A 23,450-nucleotide genomic window follows, 5' to 3' on the forward strand; every position below is an offset into this window, starting at 1 on the left:
GCTCAAAGCATAATTATGATTATATGCGTTATCATCAAACCAAATACATATAACTTCCTTAAAAGGAGGGAATTTAGAAGCTGCAACTGTATATTTAGTAGAGAAGTTTAGTAGGAAGTAGAGACTCAGTCTATACCCTCAGACTACTCACTGCCATGGCTGTTCATCTCAGCTTTCTCCTCATCCTCACTGGACTCACAGGTCAGTAACAGGAATCATTTTATTATTGTGCACATATCTTATGTCAGAAGTTGATGCTAATAATAACACCTATACAAGTGATAGCCTCCAATTTATCCAATAAAATTATTTGTTCTTGTTGCAGGAATTCACAGCATAACCACAGTCAATAAAGTGTCAGTGAAAGCAGGAGGTTCAATCACTATCCCATGTCTCTATGGATCACGGTACATGAACAATACGAAATACCTGTGTAAAGGATATCATTGGCGCTCCTGCTCATATGCAGTTAAAACAAACCAACGAGATAGTTCAGGAAGGTTTTTAATCTGTGACGACAAAAACCAAAGAATCTTCACTGTGACTATAAAAGATCTGACAGATGAAGACGATCATTACTGGTGTGTTGTGGAGACTAATGGAGGGCCAGATACTGGGGTGTATTTTCACCTGTCAGTCACCAGAGGTAAGAGCCCTTAAAGCCCCTTTAAAGCACATTTCAAATCATCTGTGAAATTTTTGCAATATAATACACTATTTTAAAAGCTGAGGAGCGTCCTGTTGTTTACTATATAGACTAATTGTTATCATGATTTCCACAATCTTGTCTTGAATTTGTTTTTCCCCTAAGGCACGCCCAGCCTCTATGTGGATCGTCAGGAGATCACAGGATTTAATGGAGGCAGTATAAACATCAGTTGTTACAGTAGAATCTCTGGAGAAACGGGGTGGTGCAGGTTGGGCAGGAGCTGTGTCAACGGGTCTTCAGGATCAATAGATGGAACAAGTGTGACCATCAGTGCGAGGGACCCCAATGTTTTCACCGTGACTATGAGTGGACTGACAACAGAGAGCAGTGGCTGGTATTTGTGTCATAAAGGAGACTTACAGATGCCAGTGCATGTCACTGTTACTGGGGAACCTAACACTAGTAAGTACTCAAAATAAACTAAAAAGTACTCAGTGATCAATATTAGTTAATTTGTCAGAGCCATTTGTACATGTTTTCATTTGATTCTGTCATTGTGTGGCAATAAGAATTGACAAATACTTAAGTTAAACAACCTCTTCATCTAACGCTAATGTATTATCAAATTGATGTTTGAGTTCATTATTGTATTATTGATATTCCTCTGGAAGTCAATGTGTTCTTTTGAATTATAGACACTCACAGGACAACACAGTGTCTAAGTGTGTTTGCAAGCAAAGATCCTACCACAGTTCAACAGCACAGGTCAGAAGCCTTTGCATTAACATTTCATGATTAAAAAACAAAGTTAAGGCATCTTTTTTGATGACATTAGATGATATGTGTTGATATTTTCTAAAACTATTATAGTATAGACAAGATGAACAGACCCTGGACAACACTGTAGGACTGTTTTTAACAATGGCAATTTGTTTGTCTTAATTCATTTGCATTGTGTCCTTTAAATTTATGCTGTAGTCTTTCCATTCACCTGAAGAGTTTTATCATCCGCCTGAGCTTATTGACCTTCATCGCAATTGTGGCCGTGTTCGTCCGGTTTATGTTTCAACGATACAGTAAGTCTGTGCTGAACTTTAATATATCAAATTCATGTCAGACATTCTTACACATTTGTCTGAAATGAATGACCAATGTGTTTTTGTTTTTTGTTCTTTCACTATTTCATGTTTAGAGCGAACCAAAGCCGAATCAAGCACAGCCGTAGTAAGATATGCTAATTGATTAATGGTAATAGAAACACCTGTCTACTCTAAAATAATTGTGCTCCACTGTAAATGACATTTGCTTTCCTCCTTCAACACAGGCTGACGAGGACTCGTGACACAGTAATACTGAGAAATACAGTATTAGGTAACTCTAAATGTACACTTAAACACACATATTCAAATGTTTTTAATTCTGTTAGCATCCACACTGCTCACCAAATTAAACAAATTCTAAATTAATAAAAAGCAGAAACCTTCATATCTGTTTCGTTTTTTTCTATCCACAGGTTACACTCAGAGTGATGTGCAAAGAACATGAAGTTTTGTAATTTAAGCAACAAAGTGTATTTTTTTACGCAATTTGAGCCCAGACACTTTTCCCATAAAGCAGCTCAGTATTTTCTGCCAGTCATTTTGTTGTTGTTCTCACCAAGTCGAAATGTTGTTCTTTAATTGAGTCATTTAATGTTTTGTTAAAATGTTTTTTTTGTTTGTTTTTTTTCAACTTCACCATGCTTTTATATCCACATCTGATTAGTTGAAAAATATTACAATAAACTAAAGCAATGATAAGGGCTCATCTGTACTAAATATGGTTTTCTGTAACAGTGCTGTACGACCCTGTTTCTGTAGCTCCCACAGAACTAGACTTCGTCTTTACTAGTAAAATCACCAACTGATTGCCTCATGTCAATTTTAGTAGTCAGAGTCTCTTAGTACAAAAAAAGATTCATATCATATCTGTGTTTAAAGTGGATCCATTTTTAGTTCTGAATCAGAACCTTCATTGTTAGAAGCACAAACCCTGTCCAGGACCTTGACTCATGTTTGCATATTTTAAAGTATTGGATATTCCTAGCTGTGTCTTACAATATATGCATTTGGTATAGTCATATTCACAAAGAAAGGCGGAGTAGTTGATATTTGATGCAGTAGGGAAATTATGTCTTGTAAACGAAAACGCAAAGACCGACAGTGCAGAGGAATTAGTGAGTGGGCTTCAATTTTCAGTCGTTGCAAAACAGTATGTGATAGCATTTTTTAAAAATGTGCTTGTGCTTGTAATAATACATAATAAACCATGACAAAATATTATCAGAAGTGAAAATGTTATGTTGGCTTATTGCCTGCTCACCTGTTCATGTGCTTTATCAGTGGTTGCAATCTGTGTTTTGTGTTTCTGAAATATTTCTTTTAGATAAAATGAATAGAAAGGCCGTGCCTGTGTCCAGCTCCACCTTAAGACAGAGGGCCCCGTGTAGGTGTAGATAAATGACTTCAACAAATATGGGATGACTGCACAAATTGTTGTTCAGTTACTACACTACACTGGGGGAAGCCCTGGATTAATAATGTGGGCTATAGATAATATTTGACTAATCACCTAATTTTTTCAGAACTTCTTGAAACAGTTAAATTTCTGTCATTAATGGTGCTGGTTGTTTCTTTCCGTCTTTCACTATTAAGAATGTTTCACTTAGTCGAGTTCCCGATCAACAAAACAGTAGCAGTGGTGCCGTACAACTGGTGCAGCGACAGTGTCAGCTACTGGCCAAAGTCCAGAAGTGATGAAAGAGTGGACAGGGCAGTGAAAAATGCAGAGGAGCCTGCACCTGACTGGAACATATATGATGTCAGAGTTATTAAATCATGCGGTATACTAGTGTAATTTTACGGAGACAGTTTCTTTGTTATGTTTGAGTTTCTCCAGATCATGTTAATGTGCTATCAAAGGCAAAACTCTGAGTGGAAAATATTCTGAACATACCCCCCACAGGATCATCATGGCGATCTTGAAAAATTACACTAGTTTACAACTTGAGTTCTTTATTCAGTGGAAATATTTATGGTATTACCGATAAGGGAATCTGCAAATCAATATCCCATTATGTTGAAAAATGAGTATGGTTATTTTTCCAACCCACTTTCTTCTCATTTCATTTCAGTAATTTCTTTGGGCCCTCCGATGATGACAGTCATCAAGGTCATCTAAAAAAAAGAGCTAGGTGTCCAGCACAACCCTCATCATAACCACCATCTCCTACTATCCCACCCCCACCTTGCCATGTGCCAAGTAGCAGCACAGTTGTCCCTCCTCCACCCACTCCTCCACCTCACTGTCTGCAGATGGAACGTAGGAGACCAGCAGAAGAGCAAACTCCTTCTGCAAGCCAGATCTACAGACCTACCTGTTGAGGGGGGAGGTGTTGATCAGACACCATTGCTTGCTCTGGTGGGCAATACCTCAAATGGCTATGAGATTCAAATTGAACTTTTATATCATTCCACGTTTTAAAATGTTAATGATTGCTAATTACATAATCCATATACGACAGGTAATAGACATAATGCCACACTGAATCCAAGAGATATTCAGGGTTGGATATTACTGGAATTGCATTATTTCAAGTCTCAACTGAATTCCTTGTTCCTATTATTGGCATGCAGTTTGAACCAGAACATAAGACATAAATGAGGAGATATTTTGTTATTCTTTTGCATTACCCTTAACATTTCTCAAGACCAATTGCCAATTAATAACTAGAAAACATTACTGCAGGTGTGACATGTTAGTTGCAGTAATCGAGTGTGTTGTAATACAGTAAATGTGTATAAGATGAACTTTACCAAAACAAGGTTTCTTTGTGGCCTACAATTTACACATGATGCTTCCAGAATAGAATTCACCTGTAGATAAAACTGCAAAATACCTAAAGGAAACTATGCATTTATGTTCCTAGGTGTAACTGTTTTATCTGAAATTTTATCTGATAAATCTTACAGCCATAACAGAGCTGTAGTGTAGTTACAACAAATACAAACCCATTTTTCCTACTTCATCTGCTTTACAGCATTTGACTGGAGAACTGCAGGAATAATGTTTTATTAATATTAATTAAGGCATACTGGTTAAGTATTCAGGCTTTTATGGAGCAATCTAGATTTTGGTCAGCTAGATTTTCGGTATTTTATCAGCTAGTTTTAGGCAGATAAGCCATTTTGAATAAGGGCTCTGGACTGAAGGAGTCATTTCATGAACGGATCCGGGCCGGATGAACTGCTTCGGGTGGATACGGGTATGGTCTGGGCCAGATCTGGTCTGGATCTGTAATCCTCATCCGTTCAGGAGCCGTCCAACCGTGAAAGTGGACTCCGATCCGGACTTGTTTTGTGGATCATGATACCTCCCGGACGGCTCCGGTGCAGAGTCAATTTGTTATCAGGGTATATGCATGGATGTATTATAAGACCTTATAATATATAAGACCTTATAATACATCCATGCTCCAGCCCCGTCGCGACCCTGTGTGGAAGCCTGGAATATACTTGCTTTTAAGTGGAAGAATGGATGGATATTATTTGCAGATTATTCAACTCTTAAATTATTTTGTCCTTTAAAATATTATCTACACTGTTACAATTATGCACACAACTATTTGTTTTCTCTCCCCTCCCAACCTACCCCGGTTGGCGGGTATCCTTACAACCAGCACCGTGACGCACTCACCCATGCCATGACGTAAAAACATTTCTACTCAGGCACATTTGTGGCCGCCCCGGGTCCTGCGCCGGGGGTGTGATAGGTCTGGCTTTCGTTGCAGTGCAGTCTCCTTCAGCTCGCCCTCCAACCGGTGACGCCTGCCTCGGCCGTGTGGTGTGAGGAACATCTCTCTGAAAGTCGCTTCAGTTTACCGCAAGCCCCGTCTCCTCCCGGTAAGCGGGCCCTTTATTCAGTCTGACACTGGTAATAAACTCAGTAACAAGCAAGAATCGGTGTTACGGCGTACTTTACACACACCGGCTCTCTGCAAGCTAGCAGAGTTAGCTAAGGTAGCTCCCGTCGGCATGCTGCGTCTGACACATGTCAGGTTAAAACAGGGCAACTTATGTGTTATATAACACGTTCATATGCAGCTGAGAAATAGGCGTGTGTTTTATGAAGCTACTCTGAGAAAATGTGAACAACTTAAAACTTTTATACTGGTGAGCTTTTCGTTAACCTGCTTAAGGCCTAGTTAGCAAGAGTGAGCTGGTAATGCGAGTGAACCGGTTGATTAACACATCCCGCTAATTGGCACCGGTATGTGCCCTGCCACGCCTAGCTTTGCTTGCCAATTCACGTTAAGGAGTAGTTTTAATAAGAACCAGGCCTGAACTGAACACACACCAGTGCGGCAAAATGGCTCCTGTTTTACTCAGTAACCTTGTCCATTGGCTGTCGGATACTTCTGTCTGTGATTACCTGTAACGCTGTGACTGTGCCAAGGGTGCTAAATGAAAAGTGAAATCGATATTATGATTGTCACTTTGGCATGTGTAGACATCGGTACTTGGACCTTCAACTTGGAAAAATGAAACTATATCCTCTGTCAGATGAAGGGGTGTGACAGTGTTTCCCACAGTTTTGTACAGTGTGAGTTGATCAGCACAGAAGACACAGATCAGGGTGTGCTGCTAGAAAGGGTTTTCAGATTATCAGCAGGACAGTAGTGACACATTGGTTATAAATGTCAAACTCACCAGTGCAAGGCTTGCTGTAGCTTTCCTCTCAACAGATATGGAATATATACATGGTCTATATTAGCATATACTCTGCAAAGATCTAAGAAGTATTTGGCCTGAAAACAAATTAATATTGTTTGTCTACTCATAATTCTCACAATATGTTCATGGCTTTTGTATACTCTAACCTCACAATACAACACAATACATGAGGGCATGACTAAGACACTTGACCAGTAGCTTGTCACTGAGCAGTTTCGCTGGCAGACCCAGCGTTTTGTGCTTTTAAATCAGTGTTATGTATGTAGTCACAGTTGAAGTGAACTGTTAAATTGATCATTGAATTCTGGTAAAATCATACATATATTCTTAGCCCACAGAATTAGGCGTGGGTTTCTTTACAATTGGACACAGATAGGTGGAAATGTACTTAAGGTGAGAAGAATGAGTTGAGCATTTTATTTGCTTCTGTCTACAGATACAATGGCCGTGCCTCCCTCATATGCTGACCTGGGAAAGTCTGCCAAAGACATCTTCAACAAAGGCTATGGTATGGTTTCAAACATTATCAAGAAGTCATGTGATAAAGTTTTTTTGTGCTGCCAAGTCTAGTTGATATTGTAGACAAACTCTGAAATGTATGAACTTTACAATTCTTCTCTTCAGGATTTGGCCTGGTGAAGCTTGATGTCAAGACGAAGTCAGCCAGTGGAGTGGTAAGGATAGATAACGAGAAGTTACTTCATAGTTTACAGCAAGTTAGGTTTATGACATTTCCTGGCTCTGCTTTGAAAAGACTTAATGGGCATTGTCAGCCATAAAGGTAGCAAGCTTACACCCAGAATAATGAAGTCCATTCACAAGAAATGTGTCAGGGATAAATAGTGATAAATACCCTTTACTAGTTCCTGAAACCCAAGCATAAATTGTTAGATTTTTCTGTCCAACAGTTCTAAGCCCAATGGCAATCAATATACAGTGATACCAAAGAGAACATTTGAGAAGCTGAAAGCTTTGACTGTGGCTTCATGAATCACCTGATCAAACTGCTAATCTATTTTCTGTCACTGACCAAGTTGCTTCATCTCCATGGATTCCAGTTTTTTTTTTTTAAACTTCAGATCAGTGATTTTTTTTTTTTTTTTTTTTTTTTTTTTTTTTTTAAAGCTTTCAGGACAAACAAGAAATAGTAGTAGCCCAGCCAAGGTTCGACTGACTGCCAGATGTTATGAGAGAGCACTGAATGTGTTTCTTTTCATTGATAGAAATTAATCCAGAGTCACTTGTCTTTAAGAGTTTTGTAGTGATGGTCATCTCTAAAATTGTCTCTTGCAGGAATTCAAAACATCTGGTTCCTCCAACACTGATACCAGCAAAGTTGCAGGTACCCTGGAAACTAAATACAAGAGGTCAGAATACGGTCTGACTTTCACTGAGAAGTGGAACACTGACAACACCTTGGGAACCGAAATCACCGTTGAAGATCAGGTTAGGAAAAGAGTCATACATTTTCTGCACCTGTTATTTAACAACAGGTGCCAAAGCGTCTATGCATTGCACATGACAGGACAACACTCAATGCTTTGCATGTCAAATGGACCATGTTCTCTGTTTCTCACAGATTGCCAAGGGACTGAAGCTGACTTTTGACACAACCTTTTCACCAAACACTGGGTAAGATCACAGTGATGATAATCTAGTAATAAAAGTTAGTTTCATGTGTATTTTACTTGAACACTGAAACAAATGTCATCTGCTCTGCTTATTGCCTCACCAGACGAGTAATTCTGGAAACCTGATCTGTGCTGCACATGCTTCTGACAAGTGTAGTTGCTGGCCATGTGACTCCAGCCCCAGTATGCAGTTAGTCTGTTGTAACACAGTACTGCGATTGGCTGTTGAGTTTTGCACATTTGTTTGCTTTGATTATGCATTGCAGTTTGTTGTTCTCAGGGAGGAATAAAGAAATTAAAAAAAAAAAAAAGTTGTACCAGTGTGCCTATGAGGAAACACATAAGAACTATGGCACATGGCCCAGAGGGTGCATGTCCTCTTTCATATTGAGTGTAGGAAAGTTGATGAGGGTGGACTTGTGTGGCTGCATTGAGACAGCATGTTCATGGCTACAGTGTCATTCTCAGACAGGGAAATAAACACCAGCAGCAAGCCAAGTGCTGGTAAAAAAAAAAAAAAAAAAAACAAGAGGAAGGGTTAATCAGACGTTAGAGTGATAATGGTTGAAGTGGCTGATTATTTTTCTAATATTCAGAGATGTACCCTTTTGAGAATTTTTTTTATTTTTTTTTTATCCTTCTTGCTACTTTGTGTGAATGTGAATGTAAAGGCTTTGCAGTCATAAATGAATCTTATGGTATACTGCAGGGACCCTGAACCTCTTACAGCCCTCTGTTTCTTTAATTACTATTCTTACTTGATTGGGATTTTGGTTTGAGATTGACCAGAGCCATGTTTCTTATCAACAGCAAGAAGAGTGGCAAAGTTAAAACCGCCTACAAGCGCGAGTACGTTAACTTGGGCTGTGATGTAGACTTCGACTTTGCTGGCCCCACCATCCATGGAGCTGCTGTCGTTGGCTATGAGGGCTGGCTCGCTGGTTACCAGATGAGCTTTGACACTGCCAAATCCAAGATGACCCAGAACAACTTTGCCATTGGCTACAAGACAGGAGACTTCCAGCTGCATACCAATGTGTAAGTAAAAAAAATTTTCAGTTTGAATTTCTACTAGACTCATCACTCACAGGATGAAGCCTTCAGTTACAGGCCACATAAAGATGAAACTTGAGCTAGTCTTTTTTCCATTTATGTATAAACAGCTATACATGTGATGTGTTGGAAACATTCAAAAGATGTAACACAAAACAAACCAACATAGCTATCTGTAGGTTGTTGGATGACACAAAACCCAACAACTAACAATCTGAGGAGCTTTAACAACCTGAAGGATGGCACAAATAAGCAAAGGCACTGATTTTTTTTTTTATTATTATTTTCTCTTTTAATCAACATTGTTTTCCAAATTGATGAAACACTTAATCCGCTTGAATGGTGTATGGATGAATAAAGTCATCACCTTTCATACAAAGCTGCAGTTTTAACAGTAAAATGTGGAGAGTTTATTCAGGACAGTTTTATGCTATCACTGCTAATATACAATGCATTTAGAATAACTAGACCCTTGCAGCAATCGACAAATTCCCAACAATAGAAACATTTTCTTTGCTTATGATCTTTAAAGTAATGATGGAGCTGAGTTTGGAGGCTCCATCTACCAGAAGGTGAGCGACAAGCTGGAGACGGCAGTCAACCTGGCCTGGACCGCTGGCAGCAACAGCACACGCTTCGGTATTGCAGCCAAATACCAGCTGGACAAGGATGCCTCCATCAGTGTAAGTCAGGCTTTCACAGTGGGGTGGATGAAGTAAAACAACAATGAGATAGTTAATTGTCACCAGCTGACTTATGTTTTGTTTTGTTTTTTTCCCCTTAGGCTAAAGTGAACAACAATAGCCTTGTTGGTATTGGGTACACCCAGACTCTTAGACCAGGTAAGTTGGTTTCCTACAGGTTCATGGACAGCTGAAGAATGTAATTACCTCTATTTTTAGCACAAATACTGCATCACACTTCTACACTCCAGTCACTGCAGTCCTTGCAGTGACTGCAGTCCTAAAGGAGTAACAGCCTATGTTTTCAACCAACTGTCATTCTCAATTATACCCACTAATTGAAGAAAAGAAATGCTGTGTTTGCACATGTAATTTGCTAATGTTGGTTCCTCTTGCCTGTGCAGGTGTGAAACTCACCCTGTCTAGCCTGGTCGATGGAAAGAACATCAATGCAGGAGGCCACAAGCTGGGTCTGGGCTTGGAACTGGAAGCCTAAACTTTCCTCATATTGCAAGAGACTAGGGAATATCAGAAGAATCTGGCCTTAAATGTATGTCCAACTCAAACCAGCAAGGGAATATCTTGGGAGAGATTGATTCAAAGGCTACGACAACAAACTCTAACTTGTACTACTTCAAGTTGGTGCTTCTGTCATTTTACCTTTGTTGCTTTTTACTTCATAGCTGCATCTACTCAAGAGACAGTTGGTGGCGTACTATTTATAAATCATGTCATTGTTCCTGTCCAGCACTGCCATAATAATGAAATCCAATACAATCCCTTTGCCTGTCATCTACTCTGTGTGACTTTATTGTGATAATCCCAGACACTCCGTTTTGTGTAAGAACATCAGGTAACGGTTTTGTGTGGCGAGCGATGTCATACCTTCTCTCTGATTTTACAATCATGACCATCTGATATTCCTTTGTCATCATTTGCAAACCTTGTTAAATACACTAGGCTTTTTCTGCTGTTATTTAAATACTGCTGCACCCTTCCTTTTCATTTCATGCACACAAGGACAAACTAAAGCTCTGTGATGTTTTGTTTTGTGTCGGTCATCAGGGTTTGTGATGTTCTGTTATAGCTGCACACGTGACCTTCCCTTAAACAAGGCAGTTTTTGGGTTGGTTAAAGTTGGGTCCGTACGTTTAATGAGGGAAACCTGTACACTTGGCTGACCAAGCAAAATTAGTTTTTGTTTATTCTGTACTAACAGACATCTGGGGGTCACATAATTAATGTTCACAATAATGCCAAACTATCATTGTCCAAAAGAGGTGTAACTTAGTTGCACGCATGCACTCTTGGAAAGTGCTTCCCTGTACTGGGCAGAGACGGAGCCCACAGGAAGTCTTGGAGGTCCTTATGTGTATGTATACATTTTCAATAAAGTCTTTGAACTCCACAGATGGATTTTTAATATGTGATATTGAAGTGTCAGTAAAAAGAACTAAGACGCCTGAATCAGAGAGGGGTGTGATTACTAGTTAAATGGAACTGAATAGTCAGTCGTCATTAGTTACTTTTACCAGCTTATCTGACATGTTTAAGTAGCTTTTTTTTTTTTTTTTTTTTTTTTTTTAAACACAGTGAAAACCAAGTTTAAGACCCCAGACCAGCTTCAGAAGTTTGCCTTGTGAATTTTCATTTTTTTCTGGTGCAGTTTAAAAGTTTGTTTTGGGATCTACTCACCTTACATCAAAAAGAAAACAAAGCAAAAAAGCTTGCAACCTCGTCATATTGTACATTTAGATTATCCAGTTTTTTGTTCCACTGACAAGTTCCTGCCTTTAAGTCTATGCATTGTGCACTTCTGAATTTAAGCAGTTTCTTCCTTGCAAATCATCTCGAGCTCTGTTAAATTTCAATGAAGAGCATTAAGGTTCACATTTTCACCGCCTTTAAATGTGGCTGCCTTAAAGTTAAGGTCCTGCTTTGAGTGCTAGGGGTTTTTTAAGTGATATTTTGGGAAGGAGGATGTTTTTGGAGTAGTCGCTTATGTACATTGGTGAGAGAATGTTTCAGAAGCAAAACAAGACGGTCGACAAGAAAATCAAGAGACAAACTGCCATGAGCAAACCATATTTCACTGGGAGTGAAGAGACCAAAAGACAATACAAAGAGATAGGAAGTAAATGAGCCTAGTCTGTAATATCAGTCTATCCACATCACCCTCTTTTCTAGATTCATGCAACTGAATGACAATAAACCTTTCAGCTGATTCTTTTGCCCACATAGTGAACAAAGAAATTCTGTATCCTGACTCCTGCTGCAGCAGCCTGCTGAACGTTGTCACAAAACATTTGATGTGCTGCTAAACTTGTAAATTCTGTGTGTGTGGATTGGCGCTGCCCTTGGTCCATGTGTAAAATAATCATCATTGTGATTCATTCAATGATCCGATGGTGAATTACAGTATTGACAGAGGTTGTTTGGATACAGTGTCACCAGGGTATGGACTTAAAGAGAGAACTAACTTTAGTTTAGTTTAGTGAACAGCATTTCAGCGGAGTTACCCTTTGCAAAGACATTGCAAGAGTTCATTCACAACATCATTTGGATTCATATTGCATTTATTTGTCAGCACATACCAAAGCAGATAAAGACAAATGCATGTTCAGAATTCACCTTGCGTCATTTACATTCATTATTATATTTGTGTGCTGAGTCCCAAAGATTTTAATACACCCAAAGCTGAATTGAGGTCAAAGGCAAATCTGTTGCAAACAGAAGAATCATGCTCCCTCTGAAGAGAAATGACAGCAACAGGAGATCTCTTCTCTTTGCTTGGCTCAGTAAATGCTCTGAATTTGTATCTGCATCAATAAAGCCATTCTCCATTTTCAGCTTCACTATACCTGGTATTTGCATATCAACCACTGGCTTATTAAATTTAAGCTGGAAATGTCCTTTATACTTGTATCCTCCGCAGCCTCAGATATCCCCTCTGTTTGATTTTTCATTTATTTCTCTGACTGACTACTCTGTCCCTTCTCAGGTTTACCTAGAGGATGGTTTGCTTTCTCTGAGCCTACGGTCAGCTCTGGTTTCTGAGCCTGGCTGCTTTCTGCTACCTTCTGATGTAACTCTTTGATTTCTGCACCAGTAGTTGCCTTTTCACTTGGCAACATAGCTTGGTCTGTTTCAGTTTCATCTCCACTGTTTGTCTTCTGATCCTCTACTTCGAGGAGACTTTTCACATTAGATGAAGATTCTTCATCTTGGCTTTTATTGCTATCATGTTGAACGTCTTCAATGCTTTTTGCTACTTTGTCCTCACCCTCTGCAGCTTCAGATTTATTGATTTCCTTTAGGTCTGCATCAGTGTTTTCCCTTTCCTCACTCTTGAGTATTGGGGTTGCTTGACCCTTTTCTGAACGCTCTTCGGTCTCTACAGAAAGAGTGTCCTTTGTCTCTGTTGTAAAACCTGTGGTTTTCTTATCTTGCACTTGAAGAGCACTGCTCAACTCTTGGGTTTTGTCTGATTCTTTAGACACTTTGGCCGAGGGCTCCTCAACTGGCCTATTCATTTGAACTGAGATAAAACTACCTTTCTGAGCATCTTCTTTGTCACCCCCCACATTGACCTCTGGTTTTAAAGCATCTGCTTTTGGAGAGAGATCTTTCTGAACTGCATCTTCTTCCTCTTCTTTTGTGTTTTCAGCTGCTTTTTCCTGCTGCTCATTTTCCCCCTCATCAAGGCTCTCACTTAGTAAAACTTTGCTTTGAGTATTTTTATCTATGGCACTCTCTCCTTTAGCATCAACTGCTTCAGTCTCTTCAGACTCTTTTCTTTTTTCACCTTTTTCACCATCATCCGCCTCACTAGGACTCCCTCCATCCCCATCATCACCTCCATTCACCGAATCTCCTCCTGATGCTACTTGATTCTGCTGACTGTCAGACATCTGCTCATTTTCCTCCTCTCCACTGTCTTTATTGTCTTTCTCCTCCTCACTGCCCCGTCTATCCCTTTTGGTACACTCCTGCTCGTCTTTTCCTACTTCTGTCTCCTCCGATCCAGTCTCCTCAAATTCTGACATCTCAATTTCCCTGGTGGTCTCCGTTATGATCTCCTCGACAAACTTGTATTGGGGTTCTGCTCTTCTGTGTGGGCCGCCTGGCCGGCTCAGGCAGGGGAGGGTGTAAACAGGTGACTGGTGGTAGATGTAGGGCAAAGACATGTGGGTGTCTGACACTGTGGAAAGCCGAGCTTCTTCACCACAGAGAAGTTTCCTGCAAGATAGGAGACACAGATTTTATCTGCACTGACCAGAGAACAGTACTGACATTTATCTTAATGCCTGTTTATGACTTCAATGAATTCCATAGTTAAACACTATGATAGTTAGCAGCAGACATGTACTTTTTTTAATGCAGCATTCGTGACAGATCATGAAAACAGAAAGTGAAAAGTGTGGCTGATAAGGAAAGCTATGGAAAACTAAGATTTTCAACAATCTTTGCGCCCCAAAAATGTCTCCCGAGAGCTGTCACTTTACCTTAAACCCATCTAGATTCAGCGCACCTTACCTGTAAGACAGTATCTCCACATCCAAAGCCATCTTCACATTTAAAAGGTCCTGATACTCCCGCAAGTAACCAGACATGTCAAATTTGCAATTTATGAGCTCATTTTCAAGCTCTTTGATTGTGTTCTGAGGCAAGAGAGGGGAGAACGCGTGTTAGTATTGGATAGCATCTGCTCTTGAACGTCCAACAAGGCTTTTTTTAAGCCGTTTTCTTACAAAAAACAGTCTTACCTGATAGTGGATGATTTCCTCCTTGTGGCGATCTTCGACATCATGCAGCTGCTTCTCCAGCGCTTCCCTGGCGCCTTTAGCGCAGTCCAGTTCGATGTTTCTGGCCTGCAGGCGCCTCCTGTACTCCTGAACCTCTTGCTGGGTCGCTTTTAAAGCCTCTCTCTTGGACTCAGCTGCCTCTGTTAATCTTGCAAACTGAGATCGGAAAGTTTCTCCTACCTGCTGGACGTCGGTCACAGCATGACCTTCCAACTGTGCCCTGATGTCCCGGAGTGCCGCAGTGACGCCGGGGTGGCCAAAGTCATGCGCCGTGACGGTCACCTGCAGATCCTGGATTTGGTCAGACATCTCTGACACCTCGGCCTCATGGTTTCTCTTGAGGAAGTGGATTTCATCCACGAGAGACTGCGCTTTTTTGTCCAGCTGTAGTTTCGCCTGATAGGCGTCACTGATGTCCTTCCTCAGGACCATAATGCTGCTCTCGGCATCCGATCTGCTGCGCGCCTCCTGATCATACTGTCTCCTCAGGCTGGATAGTTCTTCCTCTAAATTCTGATGCTCGATTTCAATCTGATGCTTCTGATTACTAATATCCTGAACCATCTGTCTCAGTTTCCTGAGCTCTGGTCCATACTCCTCCTCCAGGCAAGATGCGGGCTTCGCTTTCCCTCTGATCTCCTGGATTTCTCTCTCCAGCAGGTGATTCTGGTGCTCCAGCTGGTGCACCTTCTCTATGAACCCCGCAAGCCGATCGTTCAAGCCACGCATCAGTTCTCTCTCGTCAAACTTCCCAGATGACTGCACGGTCAAATTCATGGCCGTGGACGTTGGTCTCGGCTTGTCTTGTAAACGCTCATACTGAGTGACTGTGCGCGGCATACTGCGACTCATGCTGTCGGTGTGAGTCTGCGGTGCAGAGACCCTCCATGCGCGCTTTTATAACCGCCGCCATCCGCTCGGTCTGCGGAACGGAGCTGTCCGCGGTGCTGAAAGGTGAAGCATCAGCTGATGAGTTAAACGATGAGGGCTTCACTATTTTGTCGCAGTGAGCAGTGACGTGGATCAACCGACTGTAGATGTCAGTCTCCGAACAATTCATCGTCATCATCATCATCATCACCATCATCGTCATCATCACTGTCAACATTATTATTGTTATTTTTATTATCATTATTATTAGTATTCACGATCAACCTGCTCCACAGCTTTTAAATGATGACGTCATTTAAAAACGCCACGTCTCAGTCCTTTAGACTTTTCTCACTAGCTAGGCCTGTGAATATTCTCATTTGTCCTGGACTTGGTTATTTGTCTCTGAGTTGGACCAGTCCCAACCTGGTCAGGTGCGAGAAAGAACTGATGAAGCCTCTTGGATGAGAGGTGAAACGTCTTCCTAGACAAATAACCAAGTCCAGTTGCTTTTGATTTAAAATTCCTTTGAGATTCTCACAAACTAGTCAGGCGGATTTCAACTCGCACCTTCTATATCTTTACTGTGCAGGGATCAGATCCAGAAGAAGGGACTGTGCTTCTTCCAGCAGTGTGGGATTCACTGACTCTCTTATTATAACATATTTATCGGTTGTTGAGTTTTCAGTGGTTGTATACAACTAAATGCATGTACTAAAATATTGCACTTGTATATTTACATTTACATGTTGTTTTACTTCCACTCCACTGCATTTTGGAGGGAAATATTTTCATTTTTACCAGTGGTCGCAGAAACACTCACTCACTACTTGGCTAACAACAGTGCCACTGTGTAAAAATACTCTGTGACAAGTTAAAGTCCTGCGAAATTTCATTTAAGTAAAAGTTCAAAAGTATCTGCATCAAAATATGCTTATAGTATGAGTAAAAGCAAAGCTAAGAAAATATGTCTTGACAGGAGGAGTTATAACAAATATTGTGCATTAGTAAACACTAAAAGAGCTTAACTATAGCTTCTTTAAAAGGTTTAGTCTTTAGTTTCTCTTTAGTCCACTTGCATATTTTTCTTTTCTTATTTAGCACTTTTGAGAGTGATATAGAGGAAGTTGTAATATTTACTCCCCTGCTGGATGGGCCAATAAGTACAGAAGGCAATGTACCCTGCACATTATGTTTTATGTTTGTATTCAATATCAAAACAAATGCACTCTGAACAAAAACGCTTTTTAAACTAGTGATTTTAGCGTTTAATGGCAACGGTCAGTCCATCACCCACAGTGAGCATGCTCAGGTCAATCCTCTGGTCCTTGTGGAGCTTCTTATTGAGAGCATCCAGAGTCTGGGAGGTGATATCATCGGGAGCAGGATTCACCACCCTTCCGCTCCACAGCACCTTCAAATACAGTAACAACAGAGCTGCTTCATTCTGTTCACAGTGACGACATGCTGCGCTCCTCTCAACACCTCTCAATACCACAGCGTAAAGCGTGACATGCTTGTGTAAGCTGTACTTACGTTGTCAATCGCAATGATGCCCCCTTTTCGTATGAGCTCAAGGGATTTTTCATAGTATCCGTCATAGTTGGATTTATCAGCATCGATAAACACAAAGTCATACGTTCCAGCTTCCCCAGCTGCTATCAGGGCATCTGATGAAGCAGAGATCAACATTAAAATGCCAAGATGACCGAGTCCATTTTCATCAGAAATCATGACTGAGATTCATAAAAGCACTTACTCAGTGTCTTCATGGCAATTTCATGCCGTACATCTATCTTATTTTCAACTCCAGCCTATAGAAGAGGTTAAATCATACAATTTAATTAGTTGTGCAACTTTTTTTCTCCCCTTAATTGTTTTTTAAAGGGAAGGCTTAAACAGGAATAGATTTTGCTGCTTGGCTTTGCATCTTTATTTGACACCGTTTCCTGAGTAGACACCTTTTTCCTCTCCAGCCTGCAGCAGTTTGTGAAGACACACTGACAGAAGGTGGATGTACAGTCTGCTGTCTGCTGCACAATTTTGCTCTGACAGAGGCAACGATCAGTCTCACTAAACTTGCAAAATGCCACATCCAAATGTTGCACTAGTGCCAGGAATTGGGCATCATGCACCTGTGTAATGTAACCCTTTTCTAGTTCTAGGAGTTAAGATTAAACATTTTATTAACAAATCCTAACTTTGACACTATTTGCTTTGATCTTGTGTAGATGACATTTTATGGATGGCTCAGTTTAAGTGATGCTGTTTAGAAAGACATTTTCACACCTCTTTAAAAAATGGTTTGGCAATGTTCACGTAGGTGTCTTCTATTTCGCAAGCCACCACTCGTCCGTTTTCTGGCATGGCCAAAGCCATGCTCAGTGCATTGTACCCTGTGTACATCCCTGCAGAATAAATACAGTGTTAGTTGAATCACCTTAGACTTATAGTTTTAGTCCTTTCAAGATGATTAATTGATAAGATTCTCCTGTTGTGACAAAGAAAAGCTTTATATGGAATTGAATCTCAAAATCAACCAAATACCTTCTTACTGGTCATTTACAGATCTAAAAATTCTATTCAAGTCGGTTACTTAAAATGGTTCAGTTAACAGTCCCACCCATGGGACACTTGGTATTCAGATGTTATTTAGGGTTATTTCAGTGTGTTTGTAGGCCTAATGTAATCTCACCAATTTCAATGGCTTTAGTTCCATTGATCAGTTTAATGAGATTTGCCATAAACTGGGCTTGTTCACTGGCAACCATCATGGCACTCCATGGGTCCTCAAGGGTTCTCTGAAATGAAAATGTAAAATCATTTAATATCTATACCATAATACTGTGTGAGCATTTGACTAAACAACATATTCCTTTGTACTGGAGTTGACACCTTGTTAGACTTTGTTGTCTTCTCTCAGACTGTGCAGCCCTCTAGTGGTCAACATTGGTACTGCTCAGATCCTAAACCAGTGGTAATTCTTTGCAAGTTTATTGTAGTGAAAGTAAAGTCAATGAAATTAAAATGTCACACAAAAGCAAAAACAGTCGCACACTGTGCCACAGATGTTAAATCCAGTGGCAATGAAATCCAAGTTTTAGATACAACAACTTCAAAAGCACAGTCATCTTTAGTTTTTGGGCTGGAGCACAGGATGACCAACCAGCCTTCCTCTGACCTATATAATCTGCTGGTGGCTTCAGTATGTAGATTAATGTAGGAACGTGCGCATCCATGCGAAGGCATAGGTGATCAAAAGAATCCTGAATTCAATTTGTTAGGGAACAAGAGGAACAAGAGGCTGAGCAGCATAACACAAATGCACTTGTAAACAACACTGGGATGTATTACTAAGAAAAGGAACAAATTAACAATAATCAAACAATAATCATCTTCATCTCCAAATGACACTCTGACTAACTTACCAGTCTGAGTTTGGTGAGGATCGGGTGCTCCCTCAGTGAATTGTTAACCACATACTGTAGCACTGGATCATCCTTTCCCTTGCTGTGGCTCTTCCCAATGAAGGCAGACTGTCCCACGCCTGACCAACAAGAAACAGAAGAACAACTACCGTTACCACCAATCCCACAGATCTCTGCCACCAACCAGATTACACATCCTTCCTCAGTCTTCTCATACCTGTCAGTACAACAGCCACTCCAACACAAACCAGCATTTTAATATCTGCAGCCATTATGTCCTGGGCTCTGGACTTTGTGAAAGGAAAGGTTGAACTGCTTTCATTGAAATATGCTGATTTGCTCTGTGTCCGTCCTTTTGTACAGTAGCCTACCATCCGTGTTTGTTTTGCTTAACCTTTGAGAGGGAGGTCCAACTTATTGATTTTTCAGTTATATTACAAAGGTTGGGGTATTTTTGTGAGGGTTACTCATTTTGGAAAAACATGGCTGAAGACATTTGGGATAAAATGATTGAAAATGATGGACAAATATTTTTTTTCTATAGCAAACAAGAAAGTTAGCCTCAATATTTTACTTTTTTAAACAGTAACTTGGAGAGTCCCATGACAAAAGTCCCTCTTTTTTAAAAGGCACCAACACTGATACAGTTTTTGTTAGGTGAGGCTGAAGTCTTTATTTGCTGAAACCCTAAATCTACTGCAGACAGTCAGTTATTTTGCAATCCAAGCAAGCACACTTTGAACTGTTTTATGTTTGTTCTCATCATCCTCCTACACTGTTACCTAGTGCTGTATATCACTGCCATTCATGTGTGAAATGTGAATTATTTTCAAATGTCCATGTGTTTTTCAAGACAACGCTGTGCTCACTGTGTTGTTAATTACATCACATTTGGCAAATGACGAGCATGTGGAGATGCAGTTTGTTTTAAATGTGCTCAGTAAAAAATATAATCAACTGTAAACAGTAACTAGAGACAAAAATGCCAGAATTGGAGCCTTCTTATAAGCTGTAGCTAAAAGCTTTAGAAAGCATCCACAATTAGTTCCAAGTTAACACTTAACCTAACATGCTGAGGATATGGAACAGTACCATTATTTTTCAGTAACTTACTATCTCACAATGCTGCCTCCCAGTGGTGGAACAGTGAAAGAGGTTTTTTTGTTTTGTTTTTTTCAAAAGAAATTAGTTAACAAAAATGAGTACCAGTTGTCTACTGTACATTCAAATTCCCAGAGTTTTACTGCCAAACACAGGAGGTCTTTGAGAGCGGTGCTCGCAAACCAGTTATGTTTGATATAGAAACTAAAAACATAGCTAGAGAGAAAGAGAGAGAAAGAGAGAGAGAGGGAGGGAGAGAGAGGTCAAGAGGTCAGTGTGGATACTTTTTCTGCCAGCAACAGTGACGAAGGAGTGAGTGAAATAAGTTGAGTGGTGTTTCATTTAGTCAGGACTGCGCTCACAACTTTAGACCCTAATGTAGAACTACAACATCTGTGGAGGGAGTGAACTACAGAGACAAGCTTTCAGACATGAAGTACTGTGAGCTGAGTGGTGCTGATGGTGACTGGAGTATATTCAATCTGTGACAAATGATCAAAGGTTAGGGCTGATAATGTCCCCTCCCTTCTAATTTTTTGGCTCATACAGTTTGTAGTTGCATTTGAGTTCACTTTCACATCTCCAGCCCTCTATTCCCTCAGAGTAAAAGTGAAATTGTGAAAGAAAAAACCTCCTGCCAAAGCGCTCTGACCCCTGACATCACTGACAGACTTTATTGCAATGCACCAATCTTGACAACACACCCCATAGCAGACCCCACCTAACATGATGGCTCTCCAGAGGATCAGCAACCAGCACAGCAAGTCCAGCCTCACCACAAGATATCAAGCCACGGCATCCTAAATAAAGTAGAAACCACATTAATTCATGAGAGAAGTATGTGGCAGAAGGTGTCTGGATGATCAGAGTGGAGCAGAATAATCCTCACACCCAAACTAAAGGGTTGGCGGTCTGCCCCACCCTCCTATTTTAGCCAAACACATTTCATTGAGAGTTCAGCTATTTGAAGAGCACTCAGAGTTTTATGTAAAAATCCACTTAAAAGGAGTTGCTAATCTGAATTTGTTAAAAGTTGATTAAAATCAGTTTTAAAAAAAAATCACATGGTGTTATTGTAAGTAAGTATAGAGATGTCAGCAACTGTGAAGGATCTTAGTTTTGGTGAAGAAGGTCGTCAGCCTTCTTTGAGCTGGACAGTGTTGCTTTACAACCATGTAGCATTTAAATAACATTATTCCTCAATTTGGCAACAAGTTAGACAATCGACAGTTGTTCAGATGTTACAGTTATCTGAGATAGAGAAGATAATGTTGTTTCTGAGGTCCTCCAAAGTCTCCGTTTTCCCTCAGTCTCTCATTTCATCTCCTCCATCATTTTATTGTAATTAGGTTTTAATGAAGTTTTTTTTCCCTCCACAGTCTTGCCACTGCTGTGTTTTAAAGGCCATGAAATGTATTTTCATAATTGCCTTTTTATTAAAGATGATGGAATTATACACCAAATTAAATTATGTAACAAATTTGGAAATTGTGCTGATTATTTCAAATGAAATACTGTTGCATTGTTCTCACTGGTTATATATTCAGGACAGGTATCCAATCAGAATTTAACAATATAAGAATCAGAAACAAGAGTCTCATCCCAGTTGCTTGGTTGTTTCTGGAAGTTGCGACTAAATCTGGTCAATCACACAGTTCTGATCAACTCATCCTCTTAAGTCATCATGTCTTGTTCTTGTGAAATTCTTCTTTGTGTTTCCTGACACAGACAAACTGTGTTTTCTTGCTGAGCTGTGGTGAAGCGACAGCAACAAAAACAGGGAAATGTTGTCCTAAACACGCAGTAACCTTGATAGATGCTGACTTGATTTGACTAATTCAGACCAAACAAGTGGAACAGAACTGGGGATTTATCTTCCCTCTCTTACAGTGTATTCATACTGGGTGTCACTTCACAGGCAGTGTGGAGAGGAGGAATGATTACAGTTAATTCTTATGAAGAAGTATTGTAATGTATTGTATTGAGACTTTAAAAAATCCGAACCTATCCTTTAAGATTTTAAACTACAATTCTTGCTTCAACGGTGGTTCTTTTTTAACTTCTTACATATTCTTTGAGCTCATCTGCAGAGCAAGTAAAGTTTAATGAGCAGTGTTTGTAGAGCAAGACTGGAAGAGTGTTTTCATGAGCCACACTTCAGATCATCTCGTCTTGCAACTTCAAAAACGGGAACAGGGAAGACGGTAGCCAGGAATGTTCAAAAAGGAATTTTGGGGATGTGAGTGGGATGCGAGGTCTCTCCAAGGACAAGAGCTTCCTCTGTCTATTCCCTAATTAAGAATGCACAGATCCAAACAAAAACACGCCACCGACAAGAACCCATCAATTAAATGAGCCGTGACACGGACTGTCTCTAAAAAAAATGTTTGAGACGTGATGAGGAAAGGAAGGGGATGTCTCAGAGTGTGCACAGCTCTGCTAAGGTCCTCTCAGTGAAAATGAGATACCATGTTTTTCCACCATCGTCTCCCTCTCTCTCTCCCCCCGCTGCTTCGGGCCTCTGCTTATGTGACGCTAATTGTTTCTGCTACTTGTGCCAAGTACCTACTCTTCCCCAGCACATTCTACAGACAGGCCCTGGTCCCTCAGCTGCTTTTTGTGTCTGTTTAAGGAATGAAAAAATGTGTGCTGCCATCTGCAGCGAGCACACCACTGTTCCTCCTCCCGGCCGTGACTGTCAGAGTGCCACAATGATACACATTCACACACTCTCTCAGAGGTGGAAAAAACTATGTGGTGGAGAAACAAGAAAACAAAACTGACACGTACAACTGCTAATATGAAACAAAATAATTCAAGAGGTTCCTGTTTTGATGCATTTAGCACGTGGGAGGGAAGCCACTGCACATCTGAAAAAGCCTTTTGAATTTTGCAAACCATGCAGAGAAGAAATGTAGGTATGTGGTAAATTTAAAACCAAGGTTGTTAAAATGTATGCGCTGTATTTGGTTTTTGAGCATTAACTGGCCAGAAAAACTCCTGATAGAGGACCACAGAAAATACATGCGAGTTTTTAGGCCCTTCAACACACAAGTTTCATTCTGGCTGCATTTTCCCTTTATTGGGTTTTTTAGTACCTTAATGTGACCAGCAAGTGGCAGTGTTGTTTAGCTAATCCACAGTCTTTCCCACGCAAACACAAGCTCATAGCACAAAGAGAGCCAGGCCTTCACTCCCTTGTCTGAGAAGTAATATCACTTTCCTGTTGTTGAATTGACCTGTGACACCATCACAGAGCACACGGGCGGCACATATTGACATGCTTGTAATGCCACTTGGCTGTTACATCATCCATGTGTTTATCACAGGGAGACTGCGTGTGATGCACTCTAATAACAGCAGTCAGTTTGGCAGCGTCTCAGCAGTCAGATAAGCACGCATGAATATTAAGTGATGCTAATCACAATGGAGAGACCAGCGTCAGGACGACTGACAGAC

The 23,450-nt window shown here is 40.4% G+C and overlaps 4 protein-coding genes across 5 annotated transcripts; 2 read left to right on the forward strand and 2 right to left on the reverse strand.

Moving 5' to 3' along the window:
- The first annotated feature begins 125 nt into the window (after positions 1-125).
- LOC139622437 (polymeric immunoglobulin receptor-like) lies at positions 126-2,987 on the forward strand. 2 transcript variants are annotated; one of them, XR_011691259.1, is made up of 8 exons: positions 126-201; positions 326-646; positions 812-1,111; positions 1,345-1,414; positions 1,628-1,725; positions 1,842-1,897; positions 1,974-2,020; positions 2,163-2,987. XR_011691259.1 is itself a non-coding variant. In XM_071479752.1 (8 exons), exons 1-7 carry the CDS (start codon positions 156-158, stop codon positions 1,989-1,991), a joined length of 885 nt encoding a protein of 294 aa, XP_071335853.1. In that variant the 5' UTR covers positions 126-155; the 3' UTR covers positions 1,992-2,020; positions 2,163-2,983. The 2 variants fall into 2 exon arrangements, 1 of the variants encoding a protein (XP_071335853.1); XM_071479752.1 differs by having other exon boundaries at positions 1,842-1,873; positions 2,163-2,983.
- A 2,460-nt stretch (positions 2,988-5,447) lies between these two features.
- On the forward strand, positions 5,448-11,195 carry vdac2 (voltage-dependent anion channel 2). The gene is made up of 9 exons (XM_071480444.1): positions 5,448-5,589; positions 6,857-6,928; positions 7,045-7,094; positions 7,714-7,866; positions 8,000-8,052; positions 8,862-9,089; positions 9,637-9,787; positions 9,889-9,946; positions 10,192-11,195. Exons 2-9 carry the CDS (start codon positions 6,862-6,864, stop codon positions 10,281-10,283), a joined length of 852 nt encoding a protein of 283 aa, XP_071336545.1. The 5' UTR covers positions 5,448-5,589; positions 6,857-6,861; the 3' UTR covers positions 10,284-11,195.
- A 1,156-nt stretch (positions 11,196-12,351) lies between these two features.
- Positions 12,352-15,575, reverse strand: LOC139622824 (neurofilament medium polypeptide). Its single transcript, XM_071480443.1, has 3 exons — positions 14,554-15,575; positions 14,324-14,448; positions 12,352-14,026 (listed from the first exon to the last, which is right to left on the reverse strand). The coding sequence occupies exons 1-3, from the start codon at positions 15,442-15,444 to the stop codon at positions 12,754-12,756; spliced, it is 2,289 nt and encodes a 762-aa protein (XP_071336544.1). The 5' UTR covers positions 15,445-15,575; the 3' UTR covers positions 12,352-12,753.
- Positions 15,576-16,640: 1,065 nt separating this feature from the next.
- comtd1 (catechol-O-methyltransferase domain containing 1) lies at positions 16,641-19,264 on the reverse strand. The gene is made up of 7 exons (XM_071480445.1): positions 19,108-19,264; positions 18,891-19,009; positions 18,158-18,263; positions 17,752-17,870; positions 17,222-17,276; positions 16,999-17,132; positions 16,641-16,876 (listed from the first exon to the last, which is right to left on the reverse strand). Exons 1-7 carry the CDS (start codon positions 19,262-19,264, stop codon positions 16,724-16,726), a joined length of 843 nt encoding a protein of 280 aa, XP_071336546.1. The 3' UTR covers positions 16,641-16,723.
- Between the last annotated feature and the right edge of the window lie 4,186 nt (positions 19,265-23,450).

This window comes from Trachinotus anak, unplaced genomic scaffold, assembly GCF_046630095.1.
Source record: "Trachinotus anak isolate AG129_WGS33_773 ecotype Australia unplaced genomic scaffold, CSIRO_AGI_Tana_v1 ptg000007l, whole genome shotgun sequence".
NCBI classification, from domain to species: domain Eukaryota; kingdom Metazoa; phylum Chordata; class Actinopteri; order Carangiformes; family Carangidae; genus Trachinotus; species Trachinotus anak.